The following is a 20,243-nucleotide window of genomic DNA, read 5'->3' on the forward strand; positions in this document are numbered from 1 at the left end:
AGTTGCGGACCAAGGGGTGTGTCGGGCCCAGGGGAGTGCGTTCCCAAGGTATGTGCGGTGCAAGGTCTGGAGGGGTCCTAAGGTAGTTCGGGGCCCGGCTTGGTGGGGTCCAAGGGTGGTTGCGGCGCAGGTCATGTTGTGGCCAAGGGTGGTACGGGTGCAGGGCAGGTGCGGGCGCAGTGCTGGTGGGTGCAGGGCAGGTGCGGGCCAAGGGTAGGTGCGGGCCAAGGGCAGGTGCGGGCCAAGGGTAGGTGCCGGCGCAGGGCAGGTGCGGGTGCAGGGCAGGTGCGGGCCAAGGGTGGGTGCGGGTGCAGGGCAGGTGCGGGCCAAGGGCAGGTGGGGTCGGCCTGCCCTGGACCCGGAGAAACTGGCTCATGGAAACAGGACGCATCTCCGTGAGGAGTTGCTCCTCTGCTCGCTAGGTCACTCCGCGTGTTCTTGAAATGCACAAGGAGAATACCCATTTGTGGGAAACTGGAAAGGCGTGTATTTGTTTACTAACATTTAGAATTCCGTTAAAATATAACATGGAGCTACTGTATTTTTAAAAGAGTCCGGTTGACAAAACCAGTAGCATGTGGACTCTGTTTTGTGTCTGGGGGTGTGTGTGGGAATACTATGTTTTAGTGTTTCTATACAAAAAGTGATTACATTTTTCAACCTCTGAGTTTAAGCAGTGGTTTGCAGAGGAAGTAATTGACAGTCGTGTTTCCAGACTACAGATATGGCTTCATGAGCTACACAGTTAAAAAAATGTGTGTTTTTTTTCTTAAATATATGCATTTTTATTGAAATTTAGCGCGATGAAATTGGAGTAAATTTTAGACAGCGACACGTTGTTGACTGGGGGCATCTAGTGGAAAAATGTAGTATTTCAGCCTGATTGTGTACAAGGTAAATGGCTAAGCAAAAAACCAGAGGAAGTTGCCACATTCTGGAATGTTTACTTCTGACCGTCAGAGAAACCTCAAGTATGGCTAAAGGTTCTGAATACGAGAAAAAAAGTTTTGGCGATTTAGGACATAACAAATGCGGGAAGGAGGTGGTACGTGAGGCTGGGAATATTCCAGTTGTGAAACTATTTCCTACATGACCACATCCTGACACCCCTGAACCTGTCTCTTCAATATTTTAAAAACAGCTCACTTTCCCTCCTTTTCTTGTGCACTCGATGCTTTCCTTTTTCAATGAAAGCCACTGGGAAAAAAGCTTTACATTATATTCTATGTTGATCATAAATTAATAAGTAGCCACAGACCTTTCTTTTATTTAAGAAGTTATATTTTAAAAATTGTTAAAGATCTAAATTTTCATGTTTGAAATTTGGGATTAAAGGCGTACAAGTAAAATTACATCATCAGCCTCATCACATGTAAGTAACATATTTTTCAAAGAAACATATATATATTTTTTTTAATATATTTTAGAAGACAAAAGCTAAAGTAAAGCCAAAGAAAAATGTTGAACTTCAGAAAAGTGTTCTTAAAAGCAGATACTAAGCCCCCCCAATTTCTATTAAAATTTTTTTTTAAATATATATTTCTTTATTGGTTTCAGAGAGGAAGGGAGAAGGAGAGAGAGATAGAAACATCAATGATGAGAGAATCATTGATCGGCTGCCTCCTGCACATCCCCACTGGGGATTGAGCCCGAAACCCAGGCATGTGCCCTTGGCCGGAATCGAACCTGGGACCCTTCAGTCCACAGGCCGACGCTCTATCCACTGAGCTGAGCTGGCTAGGGCTCTATTAAAATTTAAAAAGGATGAACTAAAAACTTTAAGAGATTGAAATTATTAAACTAATTTTCAATATGTTTCTTTCCCATTAGAAATATGTAGTTACTGTTGACTTAATAAAACATAATTTAATAACTTACATTTATTTTTAGGGTGACTTTCCAAGAAAAATTAATAAAGAGACACTGATCTGTGAGAAAATCATTTTATAAACATAACAGCAAAATGTGGGCATCTTAAAAAAACTCAAAGATCAACTGTGTATTTAGATATCAGGTGGTCCTCTCCTTTCTGAATTGCTAAGCAAGTGGAGATTTGGCCTTGTTTAAGGAAACAATAGTATTTCTTGCATATGTTCTTCACGTGTGCCCTAAGAACAGAAGTAGAGAACCTTTTCTATTATGTAATCTCTGAGCAGTGCTCAGTGGTTTTTCTGTCCTTCATTTTGCCTTTTGGTATCTTGTGAATCAGTGTTTATTTAGTAAGGGAATTCCCATTTTTCCTGAGAGTTCAGTTCATCTGTAGCTTCTGGAAGGCATAGGAAAAGTATTTTATTTTGCCTACTTACTAAGCAAGGTAGAAAAAAAATTTTCAAACATGACTTTTTTAGAAGGATATGTTTCTTTTTTTATTTTAGAGATGGAGAGAGAGAAACTGCCTCCGACGTGTACCCCGACTGGGGATTGAACCCAAAACCTGGGTATGTGCCCCGACCAGGAATCAAAACCATGACCCTTTGGCGTATGGGACGACCCTCCAACCAACTGAGACACACCGGCCAGGGCCATTCTTTTTTTATTAAGTGCTATAGATACCAGAGAATTTTTTACCTTAGAAACTACATTCAATATATTCAATTATCTAGTCAATCAACAAACATCGATTGAGCGCCTGCTATGTATGAGGCAATATAATGGGCTCTCGGACACAGCAGTGCATGAAAGTCCTTTCATTCTATTGGGGAGACAGATGAACAAGTCAGTATGTAGGATGGCAGGGGTTGTAAATCTCACGCAGGAAAACCAAGCAGGGGAGTTGCCCAGTTTTCACTGTGGTGAGAGAAGGCTTCACTGATGGAGTTGTTGGTTCGGTAGAAACTTGAAGGAGAAAGGGGGGAACGAAGCATGAGGCTGGAAGTGGTGGAAGCCCTGAGCCGGGAGCGCTGAGCTGATCATGTAAGTGCAAGGAGGCCAGTGTGGCTGGAGCTGGGCCCGCCAGGAGCTGCACAGGTCACATGGCGGGCATTTCTGTAGCCGGTTGTAAGGACCTGGGGTTCGCTCTGAGAAGAGCAGCCTGGGGAGGGTTTGGCTAGAGGAGTGCCGTGATGGATGCGGGGTCTAGAGGAGGCTCTGGCCACGGCGGTGAGAACAGACTGTCGGGCAGATGTGGAAGCAGGAGATCAGCCCCGAGGGTGGCAGGGCGCTGGTGGGAGATGGATGCCGCTGGTCCGCATGTGTGTTAAGGGGCGAGCTGGCCTTGCTGGTGGATACGCTGGCAGGTGAGATGTGGGTGTGAGAGGGAGGCTCCAAGAGGACCAGGTTACCAGAATGTCCTGAGAAGACAGCAGCATGTGGGTTGGAAGCCCACAGCGGGGTAAGCTTGGGGTTGACAGTCAGGAGTTCAGTGTTGTGTTTCTTGTTCACGTAACACTGAGAGATTTCCCAGTGAATAGTTGTCTACTTAGGAAACGAGGTGGAAAATTTTTATATAGTCAGTATATGGAACCAGACATTTTAGCATTCCATTTTCTGTCTTTGTTCTTCATTATTTCATTTGCTAAAATCTTTTCTATCCAGGAAAACTGAGTTCTTTGAAGCTCAGAGTGGATTTTCTGCTAGCTTTGCCAACCCTGCTGCCACACTAGTTGTTCAGCATGTTACGAATCATCTGAAAATCCACTGGGACAAGTAATTTTGGGAAGTTCTTTTTTGGTAGAATCCTGAAATTGTAGAATTTTAGGATTATAGGATGTTACAGAGAAGCTGATCCAATTACCTGACATTTTACAAAGAAGAAAATAGAATGGCTGAAAAAGTAAGCATTTAAAAAATGTATTTGCATTTTAACATTTCAGGTGACGTCACAACTCAGGTAGCTCTTCAGCCTGCGCTGAAGTTCAACGGTGGAGGCCATATCAATCATAGCATTTTCTGGACAAACCTGAGCCCTAATGGTGGCGGAGAACCCAAAGGTTGGTATATATTGGTACTAGCTTAGCTACATTTTGTGCATGATAGGAATGACTATTTTTTTTTAATGCTACCCTAGTTTTCTCTGAGGTATCATAATGGTATATTTTTCAAAGCAAGGAGTGCAATCAAGTTGTAGTAACTTTCAAAGGGACACATGGAAGAATGGAGAGTGCATTCAGGGAGTTGTGTCCTCAGATTATATATACATGCACGCAGTGTCACATGTGGTGTCGACTTTTGGTTGAAATGTATTGCGCTGTTCGTTAGGGAAAGACTGAGAAATGGTTTTTAGAAAGACAAGCTTCACTCACTAGCTCTCGGACCTGGGCTGAGAGACTTAACCGTTCTGAACCTTACTTTCTTCCTCAGTATGATACGGGGACAATAATAGGACTGTTTTGAGAATTAAATGAGTTATTATATGTAAAGAACTTAGAATAGTGCTTTTTGCTATTATTTTACTATTCTTCCTAAGTGAGGAGAAGTCATTTGTCCCCAAAAACCTAGGTAATGAAGGAGGACAGAGCTGATGGCTGGGCCACTCCCCTTGTTCACTGGAGGTTGTGTGCAGTGTGCGGAGACTTTAATCATCCCCCACACCCCAGGGAAGGTGTGGGGCATGAACATAGCTCCCTCCCTCGTTTCTGGGCTTCTGGGATGTACCTTAAATGTGTGTGTGTGTGTGTGTGTGTGTGTGTGTGTGTTAATTGTGTTCTAGAAGACATCTTAGGCACTTGAAATAAGCAATTTTATTAGGAAGCATTAATGAATGAGAAGCTGGACAATTTATTTGTTGTGACTTAGGTCTTCAGACTATGACTTAATAGTGTTGAGTTTTTGTGAGTCACCAGAGTATCAGATACAACTCTATTCAATCGTGTTGTCTGTGTCACTTTATTCCTCATTCGTGCGTATGACAGATGATTCCTTTTAACAGAGAGGCGGAGTTTTTGGCCTAGTTGATTTGGTTGATGTGCTCAGTCTAGAATTACATTCTGTATTGCTACAGAATAAAGGGGCTATAGCTCTTCAAGCGTATCCTTAGTTCAGTAACAGAAGGGAGAAAATAACTCTTTCTAAAATGATATCATTGAGATAGGAAAGATCTAGGCTGCCTTGGGGAAGAAACATAACAGCCATAACATTTTAGTCCCAAATTAAGACAGAATAAGTAGGGTAGAGGTCAAAGTAAAATTTTCTGCTGAGTGGACAAAAAGAAGGCTAATGGAAACTGTTCTTTCTTTCCTGATGGCAATAGCACCGTGAAGGGAGAAATCCCTCTGCAATGCTTCAGTGGCAAACACGTGAATTAACATTGTGAGACCTGGGACGTTGCCCCAGGCCCGAGTAATGCCGTGTTGTGGAGGCTCACTGGCTTTGTTGTGTCTTCTACCTGGTGTTGTCTAGTTGTATCTTGGGCCATATGACAAGAATATTTTCATATATGTAACAGAATATTGCAGTTATTGCCATCTGTTCATTTGTGAGTGTTCTTTGGATTTTTTTTAAATAGGGGAACTGCTGGAAGCCATCAAACGTGACTTTGGTTCCTTCGCCACGTTTAAGGAGAAGTTGACCACTGTGTCTGCTGGCGTTCAAGGCTCAGGTTGGGGTTGGCTTGGTTTCAATAAGGAACAAGGACGCTTACAGATTGCTGCTTGTTCTAACCAGGATCCCCTTCAAGGAACAACAGGTTAGATTGGAAAATTGTTACCCATCCATTCAGGGCAGATGGTTCAAATACAGAAAATTAGCAGGGCTCATGCCTATCATAAGTCTGTAGACTTATTTGAGCAAATCTTAACCGATGATACCCAGAGTCTAAGCAAAAGTGCTTTAAAAGTTCTTGATGTTTTGAAATCTTTAGTCTTATAAAAAATAAGCACATGTGCCTGGTCAGGTGTGGCTCAGTGGTTGAGTGTTGACCTATAAACCAGGAGGTCACAGTTTAACTCCCTGTCAGGGCATGTGCCCGTGTTGTGGGCTCTGTCCCCAGTAGGGGGCGTGTAGCAGCCAATTTATGAGTCTCATCATTGATGTTTCTGTCTCTCTCCCTCTCCCTCCCTCTCTGAAATCAATAAAAATTATCTATATATATAAAAGTCTAAGCAACTGTCCGACCAGTAGCTATGATCTGCAATGACCACCAGGGGGCAGAGCTCCGACTGGTAGCTATGACGCGCACTGGCCACCAGGGGCAGACGCTCAACGCAGGAGTTGCCGAGCTGCAGTGACTTGGCAGCTACGGTTCTTGGGTGACACACCCAGAACCAGAGAGGAGGGAGCCCAATTCCGGGGTGCATCACCCAAGAACCGCCCTGGGTGGGACTCTTTGCAATCTGGGACCCCATGGGGGATGTCGGAGAGCTAGTTTCGGCCTGATCCCTGCACTGGGCCTCTAGTATATGTATAAAAAGCACATGTAATTTAATAGATACATTAACAAAAAATGTCTTAAACATAAACTGCTTCATTTGATAGTTCATATCAGCTTACATAATTATATGCACTAAAATTAGATAAACAACAAGAACGAGGAAAAGATGTCTGATTTCAGACCTTGGACCACTCTTTACTGAGGGCTTGTGGTCAGACTGGGAGGAGCGCGCCGATTTCCAGACGGCTGCCTCTCCAGGGGTTTTGGTATACGACAATATTTGGCTTGGAGGCGCCAGGCTGGGCTCACCCAGTCCTTTTTCATGTGGAGCCAGATTGCATTAGAAGCCCTTTCAGAGAAAGAATCCCACGCCGTCCAGCAGTTAGCTGGAGCTGTGACCTCTGATGTAAAGAAGCCAAAGCTGCCTTTATGACCTGTGCACACATCCGAAGACGTGGTTGCGTGACGCTTCCCTGGACGTGCTCAGATTTTCCTGAACCTATACCGCTCTTCTGGGAAAGTGAGATGCTACAGAATTTGTAAAAGCAGCAGCAGATCTGTGAGCGTGGCGTGCTTAGGGAGTCAGGCCTACCACCGAAGGGACCACCTGGAGAGGCTTGACTTCCAGGTGGATCCTGGCCGCACCTCCTGTGTCTCTCTAGTTTTCCTTGTTAACTTGTTCTATCAGCGCCTCATAAACGCTTTTATTCTCCAAGCCTAACAGCCTTGGGGGCAGGGCAGGTTTCTCATCACCTCCCTGAGTACTCAGGACCTTTGGCGGGTCCCCAGTCACCCCACAAACAACATCCTCTTACTGAGTGAGATCCCCAGTAAGGACGCCTAAGAAACGGCTCGTATCTGTTGGCATTTTAAGAACAGCTATTAAAATACTGTACTTAATTTATTTTTCTCAGCTATTTTAATTATTTCTAATATTAATCACATTTTCCTTCCAAAGAGTAAAGTTGAAAATCTCTTTATAGGGGTATTTATTCTTACCACATTTTCTGTTTATATAAGAAACTGCGAAATGGGTGAGAGTGTTGTAAAGGGTAATTGTGGATGCATAGGATAAAGGTTACATTGAGAAGATGCAGTGTTTAAATTGAAATTGATAGTTTTTGTTTTTTCTCCTTCTTTCCAACAGGTCTTATTCCACTGCTGGGGATTGACGTGTGGGAGCATGCGTATTACCTCCAGTATAAAAACGTCAGGCCTGACTACCTGAAAGCTATTTGGAATATAATCAACTGGCAGAATGTCACTGAGAGATACATGGCTTGCAAAAAGTAAACCGTCAGCTTTATCTCGAGTACATAAAGCTCTTTGTGGCTGCTTTTGTGGTAGTGCAGAGTACCTCCGTGTACCTGTAAGCTGCTCTGTCGTTTCTGAATGTAGCTTATTCAAGTATTTGATAAACACAATTTATTGCTATGACTCACTTCTTGTTACAAAGTTTTGTTATTAGGCATCCATTTGAAGATATTAAGTGCTTTGTATGATTTAGTCTTTTGAATGAACATTTTCTTCAGAGAGCTAAAATACCCAGGAGGTTATAAATGTCGTCATAAAGCCATCCAAAGAATCACATCCCTCCACTATGGGGCCCCCTGTGGAAGCCTTTCTGATCTGTTCTGCACTTATAGAAAATCTAGACTTTTGCCTGAGTTGTTTAATAATAAAATATTACATTTTTTCCCAAGGGAAATATTTAGTTTTCTATTGACAATTGCTTGTTTTGTAAGTAATCCTATGTCTAATATTACTTCTGGTAGATATCACCCAACGGTCTTTAATTATTTTTGACCACAAGTTGCACAAAGTTAACACCATTTTGTCATTAAAAATTAATATAATGTGATTGCTAATTGAGCATTGCTTTATTGTGAGAAGGAACTAGCTGTGCATCTGAGTTTTTCTATAGGGGCAAATAAAAGGCTTGTGTGTGAAATGTTGTCCTCAGACATAGAAATGTGTATTGTCTCAGTGCCCAAAAGGGGTGAATTCAGGCCCGGTGCTGTCTTCCCAGAAAGAGTGGCAAAGACGCTCAGTGGCGTGCCTCCTGCAGGAACATTTGTGCTCAAAGACTTGTTTTTGAGTCATTGCACCCATTTTGATGTTTTTCTCTTTTGGATAATGTACAGTCACTGTAGAAGCTTTATATTGCTGAATGTTTTCAATGAAGGGGAAACTGCACATCAGATAGTAACACAGCGTATCAGATCATGTTCTGTTTGGTGTGGCAGAAGGAGCTGTTTCGACGTGGCACGTAGCCATGGTGTATTTGGCTCAACATTGTTGTCCATCCTGTTTCAGCGTCTTCCTCATTGTCTTTTTAAAAAATGTTTTTATTGATATTAGAGAGACAGAAATAGATCAACTGGGTGCCCCCTGCAGGCACCCCGACCAGGATCAAACTCGCAACCTTGGTATGTTCCCTGACTGGGAATCAAACCCTTGATCTTTCAGTGCACAGGATGATACCCAACCAACTGAGCCACACCGGCTAGGCCCTCGTCTTTTAATGGCTGTAGAATATTTTATCAATTGGACATTTCCTAATTGGTTTTTACAGTTCTGTTACTGAACAATTCATTTTTTTCCTAATTGTTTTATTACAAATAATTCTGTGTTGAGCAACCCTCATAGGTTTTACCTTCTATTGGAATATTTTCTCTACAGAGGTTTTATTCTTAAACCTATTTAGTAGCAGGATGTTTTCCCAAGTTTATTTTTTTGCCCCTCCCCACACTTTATTTTCCTATTTTTTAAAAAATAGGTAGCTCCAATTTTTTATTTTATTTTTTAAAATATATATTTTATTGATTTTTTACAGAGAGGAAGGAGAGGGATAGAGAGTTAGAAACATCGATGAGAGAGAAACATCGATCAGCTGCCTCCTGCACACCTCCCACTGGAGATGTGCTCGCAACCAAGGTACATGCCCCTGACCAGAATCGAACCCGGGACCTTTCAGTCCACAGGCTGATGCTCTATCCACTGAGCCAAACCGGTTACGGCAAAGACTGAAGTTTTTAAAAAAAACAATTAAATTCAAGGCACTTTTTCAGAATTCACAGAAAAGCATGTAGGCTTTCTGAATTGTCAGGTGTTGATGTGTTGATGATAACTGCGTGTGCATGTGTGGGGCCTGAAAATACTTCAGAGACTGTTCTCTACACACCACAGTAAAATGACTTGCCTGGAGTACCAGGGAGTCATGTGACCACTGCTTACATATGTAATCTATGTGCCTGTATATCTATACACAGGCAGTGAACTCCACAGGCCACCTGGGAGAGGTAGGGCCTTTTGGAAAGATGAGCTTTTGAATAGAAGTATTCTGCTAGGTCATGTTATGTATTGAACTAACAAAGACATGCAGAGACTGCTGATGTATTTAAAGCCTTTGGCTGTTACTGCGCTTTCAGAGCTCAGCAATATCCAGTGCTCACATTGCTGCAGGGCTCCCTTTTCGCTTTGCCTTCATGTTGAGGGAAAGCACACTTACTGAGATTTGCCTTTTCCTCCCTGTCAGATAGATATTAAGAGACTAAGATAATTTACAGAGTGAAGATTTCAGTCCTCCAGTGGAAAATGAGAGCAGGATGCTCTTCAGCCCTGTTATTTTTAAAAAATATTTTTGTTGCTTTCAGAGAGGAAGGGAGCAGGAAAGAGAGACAAACGTCAATGATGAGAGAGAATCATCGATTGGCTGCCTCCTGCATGCCCCACACTGGGGATCGAGTCCCCAACCCGGGCATGTGCCCTGACTGGGAATTGATGCTCAACTACTGAGCCACTCCACTGGGCTTTGTTGAGCACCTTTAAAAAGTAACAGCAAAATCATAAAAGTCAGATGGACGTGCATGGTGAATCATATCTAAAACTTCATTTCCTGGTTTAATTTCAGGGGAACTACTGTTTAGGAAAGCTATTAGGTAACTTAAAATACTGTCTCATTTTCAGTCATGCCCTCTGATCCAGCAAGCTGATGTTCTGTCTTCTAAGACACTCATAGTACCTATTAAAAAGCCTATAAGATCCTGGTAGTTTTCACTTAATTCTTCATTTGTGAAACATTTACTTTCCTGTTGTAAGTGTGAAGTTTTTAGGTTGTTAGTAAAAGTCTGTCAACTATCAAAAGAGGTGTGTTATGCATGTGTGTCAAAACATTAACACTCTACAGTGCTTTACTTTTATTGTGGGAAAGGAATACTAAATGGTAGGTAGTTGAAATTTTACCCTTAAAACACAGAAGGCATATGAACTCTATCTCCCTATCTGCAGTAACATCATCTGATAATGTAATAGCACAGTATTTTATCTACTAAGTTATAAAGTTACTGTAACATCTTAGAACATTAATCACACATGGAATATTGCCTAAACTCTGGAAAAAAGTAGAATTATCACAAGGTGCATTTTAGCTAAAGTTCTGGACTTAAGTAAAAGGTGATCTTTTATTCCTGCTGGTGGTGAGTATGAGCTTACCTAGTGCCCCTTTCCCTGGGCTGCCAGGGTAATGTTTTGGGAAAGCAAGGTGAAGTTCACGTGTGTTTCGTGAAGCCGCGCTGTTTGCCGGGCGCGTGTGCTTACAATAGTGAGCACTTCTGCTCTCAGGTGCTTTAGGAACACGTTCTGAGAAACGTGATGTCTCAGTTTGACAGGGAAAGAATGAATGCTCTGGAGTTCCTGCTTCCTGCTAGTCGTACTTTCGGTGAGTCCATATGAAAAACCCGGTAAGGTCCTTAATTGTTCATTAGTAAAACATTTATTTTCCCATTGTAATGCACAACTTAGTGGTAATTCCATGTGAGCTTCTGGCGCCCCCACCAGAAGGTTCTTGTTCATGTGTGTGTCTTTGGTATTGTGCACAAAATTCTGGGCCCATATTCACATATTTTTATTAAGTGATGTGATTTAGTAGCGTCATCGTAATGTAAATGGTACACCCAAGGCTCATGAACAAACCCCACAGTCTGTGTGACGGCCTTGCTTCTGGGACTGCGAGGGCCCTCGGCTCACTCCTCTCCTGCTGCTTGACTTTGCACACGGCACAGAAAGAGCAAGGAATTAGGTCCTGGGAGGCCTGGGTCCTGGTGCCTTTACTCAGCACCGGTGTGATACTGTCAGCCTGATTTGGGCCTTATTCCTCTCACGTAAAATAATGGGTTTGGACAGAGGATCTTAGGTGCCAATCTAACACGTTAGGGATTTATCTGTGTATTAACTAAAATGATGGTGGATAAATGCAGGCCGATGCTCTAACCACTGAGTAAAACCATCCAGGGCAGCATGGGTATATTTTAAAAGATTTCCAGGTGACCCTACTGTGCATCCAGGGCCGAGGGCCATGAACAGAGCCCTGTAGCAACGGAGAGGGACCAGCCAGAGGAGCTGGAGTGCCCTGTCGCCTCTGTGCAGGGCTGCTTGGGTGGGTGACAAGCACACAGTGGCGTGCATCCACCGTTAGGGTATCAGACGGATGGATTCACTGCCCTAAGAATCCTCTGTGCTCCACCTATTCATCCCTGGAAACTAGATCCTTTTATTGTCTCCATGGTTTTGTCTTTTTCTGGAATGTCATATAGTTGGAATCATAGCGTATGTCAGATTAGCTTCTTTCATGTAGGAACATGCATTGGAGGCTCCTCCGTGTCTTTTCATGGCTCATTTCCTTAGCACTGAAGAGTATTCTATTGTCCGGATGCAGCCTCAAGGCTCAACGACCTGTTTCCCTTTTTCTGCAATGGCCTTCATTCAAAAGTTAATCCCCATGAAAAGCTCTATTCCCTCATCCAGAAAACCTCTGGTTTGCCTCCATTACCATAAGTAAACAGGGTGGGGGAGAAAGCAGTTTTACAGTTATTAGGAAAATAATACAATAAGCCCTAGCCAGTTTGGCTCACTGGATAGAGCGTCGGGCTGGGGACTGAAGGGTCCCAGGTTCGATTCGGGTCAAGGGCATGTACCTTGGTTGCAGGCACATCCCCAGTAGGGGGTGTGCAGGAGGCAGCTGATCGATGCTTCTCTCTCATCGATGTTTCTAACTATCCCTCTCCCTTCCTCTCTGCAAAAAAAATCAATAAAGTATATTAAAAAAATAATACAATAATAAATAATACAAGAAACTTGCATACTCAAGATTGTAATCCTGTATTTGCCATACCCTGTATTTTCTCTAAAGCCACTAGGTGGCAGTATTTATATGCTTTTTTCCCTCCTGGCACTGCTAAAAACAGGATTGAAGTAAAAGAATGGTTCAGGGCATGGGAAGGACTTAAAGGAGCCCCCTCTCCTCCCCCAAACCACCCCCGTCCTCACCCCACTGCACACACACATTACTAGTACTGAACCTTTTTTTTTTGTTCATTTGACAAAGGACGTTCTTTTTAAAAATTTTAAACGTTTCTTTTTATTTTGAAACAATCTCAAATTTATATAAAAGCAATTATAAAAAACAAGAACCCTTGTTTTTTCAGACTTTTTTGAGGGCCCATGGCCCATAGGATGCCCCATCACCGCCAAGTACTTTGTATTTCCTGCAAAAAAGGGTATTCTAGCACATATGTCCTAGGCAGCCTTCAGAACCAGGAACCTAACAATTACATATTCTATCCTGTAATACTCAGATACCATTCAATAACTGTCCCAGTAATGCCCTTTGTAGCAAAAGGATCCCAGTCCAGAATCACCACTGTGTTCAGTTATCATGTCTCCTGCCGTCGATGCTGCCGTGTGTGGTTAGAAGGTCCCCACATCACAGACGCTGTGCGAATGGAGGTACGGGGGGAACACTCTTCTTTGTTTTGTGCCTCCGATATATTTGGCCTGGGTAGTTAGCCTACATGCACAGTCTTGTAAAGGCTCCAAGCAGAAAGCTCTAAATCTGCCAGAGGTGAGTCTGTGGTATGCCGATTTCCATTCGCCCTTACTAGTTCTCTTTCTTAGTCATCTGAAAAATAATTCCCTTCAGGCCAGAGCTCATTTTTCATGTTCTTTTTTCAAATTCTTTGTTCTGACTTATTTAGGTTATGGGGATGGCATCCTCAGTTTTCAGAGGTTTTAGAGAAAAGCCCGTGTGGGTGTCAACCAGGATGTTGTAGATGGATTTTGTTTTTTCCCCTTCCTGCCCACGAGTTTCTTCCCACAAGCAAGTAATCAGATATGTGTAGGTTATAATTCTTTTTTTAAAATATATTTTATTGATTTTTTACAGAGAGGAAGGGAGAGGGATAGAGAGCCAGAAACATCAATGAGAGAAACATTGATCAGCTGCCTCCTGCACGCCCCCCACTGGGGATGTGCCCGCAACCAGGGTACATGCCCTTGACCGGAATCGAACCCGGTACCCTTGAGTCCGCAGGCCGACGCTCTATCCACTGAGCCAAACCGGTTCTGGCAAATTCTTATTTCTTTAAATATTTCATTTGCTCCTTTCATCTCTTTCTTTTCCTGGGAAAAGTCACTGCTCTCTAAGCTTTAGTGTGAGGCTGTCTAGTTTAGACGCCCGGGTCAGACTGGCCATTCCTCTGTGCTCTGTCTGCCCCTCTGTCCTGGTCCTTATAAGTTTGCTTTTAGATCTATTCTCTCCATGAAGCTTTGAGTTTCTTCAGAGGAGGAATCAGGTCTTGATTCATTTTGTTACCCTTACAGCTTATCTCAGGGCTTGGATTTAGCCCATGGTCAGTTTAAAAAGGGAAACACTGGCCCGGCCGGCGTGGCTCAGTGGTTGAGCATTGACCCAAGAACCAAGAGGTCCCAGATTAGATTCTCGGTCAGGGCACTTGCCTGGGTTGCTGGCTCGATCCCCAGTAGGAGGCGTGCAAGAGGCAGCTGATCCATGATTCTCTCTCATTGATGTTTCTATCTTTCCCTCTCCGCTCCTCTCTCTGAAATCAATAAAAATCTATTAAAAAAAATAAAAACACTGGTGAGCATTATTGCAGGTATCCTTAATGGCCTACAACTTGCACTTCAAGGGTCCACCTGTCTTTGTGTTGAAGTGGACCTAAAATTGTCCTCTGGGGAAGAGGGTGGCCCTGCCTCCTGCTGTCCCTTGGGCCACCTCCCTGCAGATCGAGCGGCCTTCTGCTCATGCGCATTGTGATTGATTGACCTCAACCCAGCTGCAGAGGAAGGTGTGTGGACCTGCCTGTAACTTGCAGAATAGAATTTGCACTTCAGATGGTTGTCAAAGTAAAACCTCAAACTCTCTGCTGACCAATGTTCATAAAGATCAAGAAAAAGTCTTTGTGGAAGTCTGTCCGAAGCAGACCTGCTTGGTACATGGCATGGGTCCTTCCTCGGGGTGGATTCTGCTCTCTCACCCTCATTCTCCTCGTGTTGAGAATGATGACGACAAAGGTGGTGCCGTCTACCTGTTCTCTGAGATTTGCGAGGTCCTCTTCCTCTTCTTCCCCTCCTCCTTCTGGTACATCAACAGGAATATTTCCCCTCAAATTATAGCATCAGTTCAGCTATGTCCTGAGCAGCTGGTTGGTTCTCAGATAAGATTACGAAAAGTCTGACTTGTGTGACTTCCAAGTTTGTATTTTTTTGTGTGTGTTGACCCCCAGAAAGCTAGTCTCTGCCAGCTCCCAGGCACACACAAGGTTGGTCATTACTCCGTTGCCTGCATAACTGTTGGGTTACTGGTCATTCCCTCCACTAGACCATCAGGCAGAGCCCATGGCGCGCATTGCATCAGCAGGACCCACTACACTGCCCTTGTGCTTGATAAATGTGGGTTGAATAATTGAATACGTCAAATCAGTGTGATACTTTCTATTTTCTTTACTGCCATAATGTGAGGGCCTCACATTATAAAACCTCTGTTCAGAGAGCCACAGGCAATTGTATTATTGCGTAAAAACCTATCCATGTAAAAATACATTGCAAGACTAAATTTCATGCCTGCAGGATGTGGGGCAGGGGGACCAGCTTTTGTCATGATTTAGCAATGATCTGAAATGTTCCTGCTCTGCCAATTTGTCGGAAAATCAGACAAGAAGATTTCAGAGAAATGGTAAGATTAGATAAGGAAACCCATTGTGTGTGTGTGTGTGTGTGTGTGTGTGTGTGTGTGTGTAAGTGAAAGAGTTTAGGAGACTCAGTTGAGTGTGTTTTTTTAAACATAAATGATTTATTATATTTAATGTAAATATGTAAAAACTCAAACCTATATAAAAACAATTTTTACAGATCTTATACAACTATAAAATCAAATAAATGTATCATTTAATGCAAACAAAATTCGAAGACATAATTCAAATGAACCGCATCCGTGAAACTAAATCGCATCTCCCATGTGAACACTGTACCTCGCCTGCCCACGCCCCCCCCCCCCCCCCCCCGCCCCCGTGTTCTCCTTGGCAGGCTTCGCCACTATTCCCTGAGGCCATCCAACTCTCCTAACTCTCTCCTTTACTCAAATATTGCAAAATAGACATTCCTCTGCCATCTGCAATGCAGTATATCTCTTACCATTGTGGGGTTAAAAATGCCTCATCGATCTAGTCAGCTCATTTCTGGCTTAGCCACCAACTTAAAGTGGTACTGCCTGGCGGCCGTGTCGTCAGTAAGCGCACTGCTAAGGAAATTGTTCTGTTCTCCTCAGACGTAAGGCAGGCTTCCACATCGCCCAGGAAGCGAAGTTTCCATTAAAATGTTTATATTGCCGAAACCGGTTTGGCTCAGTGGATAGAGCGTCGGCCTGCGGACTGAAGGGTCCCAGGTTCGATTCCGGTCAAGGGCATGTACCTGGGTTGCGGGCATATCCCCAGTGGGAGATGTGCGGGAGGCAGCTGATCGATGTTTCTCTCTCATCGATGTTTCTAACTCTCTATCTCTCTCCCTTCCTCTCTGTAAAAAATCAATAAAATATATTTAAAAAAAAATAAAAAAAATGTTTATATTACTACTGAAGTAGAATTTTACTAATTTGTGTAGAAAAACTTGAGAGTATTCAAAAATATATCAGAGGACTGTAGTTAAAAACATTTGGAGAAATAGCCCTGGCTGGGTGGCTCAGTTGGTTGGAGCATCGTCCAGTACAGCAAATGGTGTCGGGTTCGACTCCTGGTCAGGGCATATACCTAGGTCTTGGGTTCCATCTCTGGTCGGGGTGGGTATGGGCGGCAACCAACTGACATTTCTCTTGCACATCTATGTTTCTCTCTCTCTCTCTGTCTCCCTCCCTCTCTCTCTCCCTCCCCCTCCTCTAAAACCAATAAAAACATATGCTTGGGTGAGGATTAAAAAATATTAGGAGAAATAGTTACTTATTGCCTATTCATTCAGACCCAAATAATCCAATTGGTATTATTTCTTTGTGAGTGTGTGCATGTGGGGTGTGTGTGTGTGTTGGCGGGGGAGAAAAGAGGAGGAGAGAAGAGAGGAGTTATTTTTTAAATATAATTGTTTACTTTAAGCTGGCCCTTAATTAAAAAAATATGTTTCTATTAATTTCAGAGAGAGAAAGGGAGAGGGATAGATAGAAACATCAGTGATGAGAAAGAATCATTAATTGGCTGCCTCCTGCACACCCTCCACTGGGGATCGAACTGTGACCTCCTGGTTCATGGGTTGATGCTCAACCACTGAGCCACACTGGCCAGGCTGGTCCTTAAATTTTGATGGCGACATAATCTCTTTTGGGATCTTTGAGGAGGATCAGACTGTATGCTTGCCTCTGACTGTTTTTAAGATTTTTAACATGAAGTTGGACTTCTTGAGATGAAAGGTACAATGTAGTTCTGGTAAGTAAATATAAGAATTTGAGAATGCATGTCTTGGGCAAATCCCAAGACTATTGCTTTTTATTTTCCACTTAAGTCAAATATTTAAAAATTTTCTTTGGAGATGGTGCTTACCATTTTGTTATATTCTAGACTATTCGTTAGATATTTTACCTAAAACTTACTGATGTTTGTTTAGATGATAATAGGTTTATTATCTGTTTCCAGTGTTTAGTAATTATCATGAAGCAAACCTCAGTTAAAATGTTTTATTTTCCTGATTTTACACAAATGTTTTCTGAAGTATTCTGTGGATTCTTCAAAAATACAGTATATACTTTACTACTGCCAAAGAATGTATTTGTCTTAAATTTGAGTTTTTGAACTCTAACATCTGTGAACACTTGAAATGGAATTATGTTTCAAAATCTAATTATGAAATTAATGTAGAATCTACATCTTGAAAATGTATGAGAGCCTCAATATTTAGATGGCCGTATTAAATTCAATTTCATGTTTTATTTTCTGGTTTTATTTATAGAGAAGTTCTCGTGGTTTACGAATAAAACATGTTAGATATTAATTAGCAAAATACACAGATGTTAAAATTTAGTTTTTAAATTTAATTCTGTCTTCGAGAAACAGCAAAAGTATTAAAGTCAGACCATCATATAAAACTTTTATATGTGAACATGAATTTCTACTTCATATTCCACATCTGTGACGATTTGGGACACACATTATTATTTGACTAGAGGCTCAGTGCACAAAATTCATGCATGGGTGCCATCCCTAGACCTGGCTGGTGATCAAAGCACGAGCGCCTGACATGGAAGGGCAGGTCCCAACTGGCCTCTGGACCCTGGGCAGCACCTGGGCCCCTGGCCCCTGCGCGCACCCCTCCTCCTGAATCATGGCGTCTGAGTCCTCACATGGAGCGCAGCCGGACTCCGCAGGCTGGGGTGCAGCGTGGGCCTCTGGGCCGCCCAGCGGCGCTGCATGAAAGCCAGGTGGGCAGCATGCTCTCTCCCGGCTAGCCTTACAGACCAACTCCTGCCCAGGGCCCCTGTGGTCCTGGCAGCTGTGGCCCAGCTCACCCACAGAGGGTGTGGGGTGGGCTCCTCGCAGGCGCCGGCACTCGAGCACGGTGGCTTCCCTGGCGCATGGGAAGGGTAGCAGGGGGAGTGAGAGTGAGCTTGGTGGACACCCGGCATTCTCACTGCACCTCCTTCCCTGTAACCCCCGCCCCCAGGTAGCCAGTGAGAGGTCGCAGTGCATTGCTGACACCCGCCATGTTCCACGCTGCCCCATGGTGGTCAGCACATGTCATAGTGAACTCCCAGTTGAGGGGACAATTTGCATATTAGGCTTTTATTATATAGGATTATTTTTAGTTTTCAACCAGATGTTTGGCATTGTGCAGGCCTGGCCCTAGCATCACATGGCTAATGGACATCGACTCTGCCATTGTGCTGAGCGCAGTGTCATTCCTGTTTACTTCAGTTTTGCTCACTAGTTTTATTGGGGCTTTTAAAAATTCCACCCTAAAACTTTCCCCCAAAGCATTTGAGTTTTACTGCCACAGGGAGAGACTGTTAATATAATTTTGGTTAAGTGTCATCCCCTCAAACACTGATTTTTTCCCCCTCCTAGTTAAGATTATGTTAATAGGCTGTATTTGCATGCATGCGTACTTGCCATTATACAATGTTTATTGTCCATATCACTACTTAATTTGTTGACACATTTTATAGTATGCAAATACAAACTTAAAAATCATGTTAGAAGTTTCAATTTGCATTTTACATTTCTCAAGGTGTTTATTTGGGTATGTAAACAAACAGGTACACTCAGTTAAGCGTTCAGTGACAAACATCTTGTTGAGCCATGAGGCTGAAGCTTGGTCCCAATTGAGGGTGAATCATGGTGTTTTAGTTGCAAAAAAAAAAAAAATCCCAACTGACACTGGCTTAACTAAGGAGGATATTGAATGGCTCATGTTACATAAATCCGAGGATGTGGTGGGCTGGTCCAGCCACCCAGTGTGGACTTCAAGGATTTTCTATCTGTAGTCTCTGACATCCGCAATATCAACTTCATGCAAAGGCTCATTTTCTGAGTAGTTGTGGTTTGGCTGCTACCCAGCCAGGGCTCCATGCCCTCCAAAGGGTCTCAGTCCACGGACAGATGGACAGACGTCTGTGGGATTACAGTTTTATGGGAGAAGCAATTAGGAAAAGAATGTTCTAAAAAGGCTTCTTGTGGGAAGGGTGGTAATGGAGGGAAGGTGCATAAAAATAGGTAGTCTCAAAGCTGAGGAAGAGGGGTTTTGGCCAGAGATACCTGGAAAGTGGTGATGTTCCTGTATGGTCCAAAAGTTGAGGGGTGAACGGGGCAGATCAGCTACTCTGTGGCTCAGCCCTGAGACTTGCCCATCATGGCAGGACCCTCTTCACTTTGCCCACGGCAACCCAGAGACTCCTGGAGGCCCTCGTCCTGGCAGCCCTGCCTGCTCCTGCTGGGGTCTGAGCTGGCATGTAGACGGGTTAGGACCAAGGTAAGAGTTGAATTATGGGCAGGTCCGCCTGGCAGAAATCTGTTTACTCCATCGAGGGAGTAAGTCAGGAATATGGGTCATTCTATGGACACGGGAGTTTCGGCCCTAGGTAGAAAGTGTCCTGGAACAAGGTGTTGGTGTGGGAGTGAAGCAACACCCTTGGTGGTACCAACCTTGACTGTGCTTTGTGATATGGGGATGTTCTAGAGGTTATCAGGTGAAAGTCAAGGCCAGTGGAAACTGATGCACATGTTATTCTATTTACTTGGAATCAGTTATATTATCCTTTTTTTAAAAAAAAATATATTTTATTGATTTTTTACAGAGAGGAAGGGAGAGAGATAGAGAGTTAGAAACATCGATGAGAGAGAAACATCGATCAGTTGCCTCCTGCACATCTCCCACTGGGTATGTGCCGGCAACCCAGGTACATGCCCTTGACCGGAATCGAACCTGGGACCCTTCAGTCCGCAGGCCGACGCTCTATCCACTGAGCCAAACCAGTTTTGGCAAGTTATATTATCCTTAATCAAAACCCTTGTGTTTGCTTTCTGGAACCATCTATTCCCGAAAATCCCAAAGGAAAACTGAAGAGAGAAAAAGAACTGCAGATAAGTGGGAAACTTGCTAATCCCGC

At 43.4% G+C, this 20,243-nt stretch overlaps 1 protein-coding gene across 2 annotated transcripts in view; it reads left to right on the forward strand.

The window, feature by feature from the left end:
- Positions 1 to 8,026, forward strand: part of SOD2 (superoxide dismutase 2) — a 9,162-nt gene extending 1,136 nt beyond the window's left edge. Inside the window, exons 3-5 of one of the 2 annotated variants that reach the window (XM_014446125.2) lie at positions 3,813 to 3,929; positions 5,444 to 5,623; positions 7,455 to 8,026. In XM_014446125.2, coding sequence (XP_014301611.2) covers positions 3,813 to 3,929; positions 5,444 to 5,623; positions 7,455 to 7,600 — 443 coding nt within the window. In that variant the 3' untranslated portion in view covers positions 7,601 to 8,026. The remainder of the gene's footprint in view (positions 1 to 3,812; positions 3,930 to 5,443; positions 5,624 to 7,454) is intronic. The other variant, XM_023744984.1, reaches the window with a different exon arrangement.
- The last annotated feature ends 12,217 nt before the right edge of the window (positions 8,027 to 20,243 follow it).

The sequence above is a fragment of the Myotis lucifugus genome, unplaced genomic scaffold, assembly GCF_000147115.1.
Source record: "Myotis lucifugus unplaced genomic scaffold, Myoluc2.0 scaffold_505, whole genome shotgun sequence".
In the NCBI taxonomy this organism is placed as follows: domain Eukaryota; kingdom Metazoa; phylum Chordata; class Mammalia; order Chiroptera; family Vespertilionidae; genus Myotis; species Myotis lucifugus.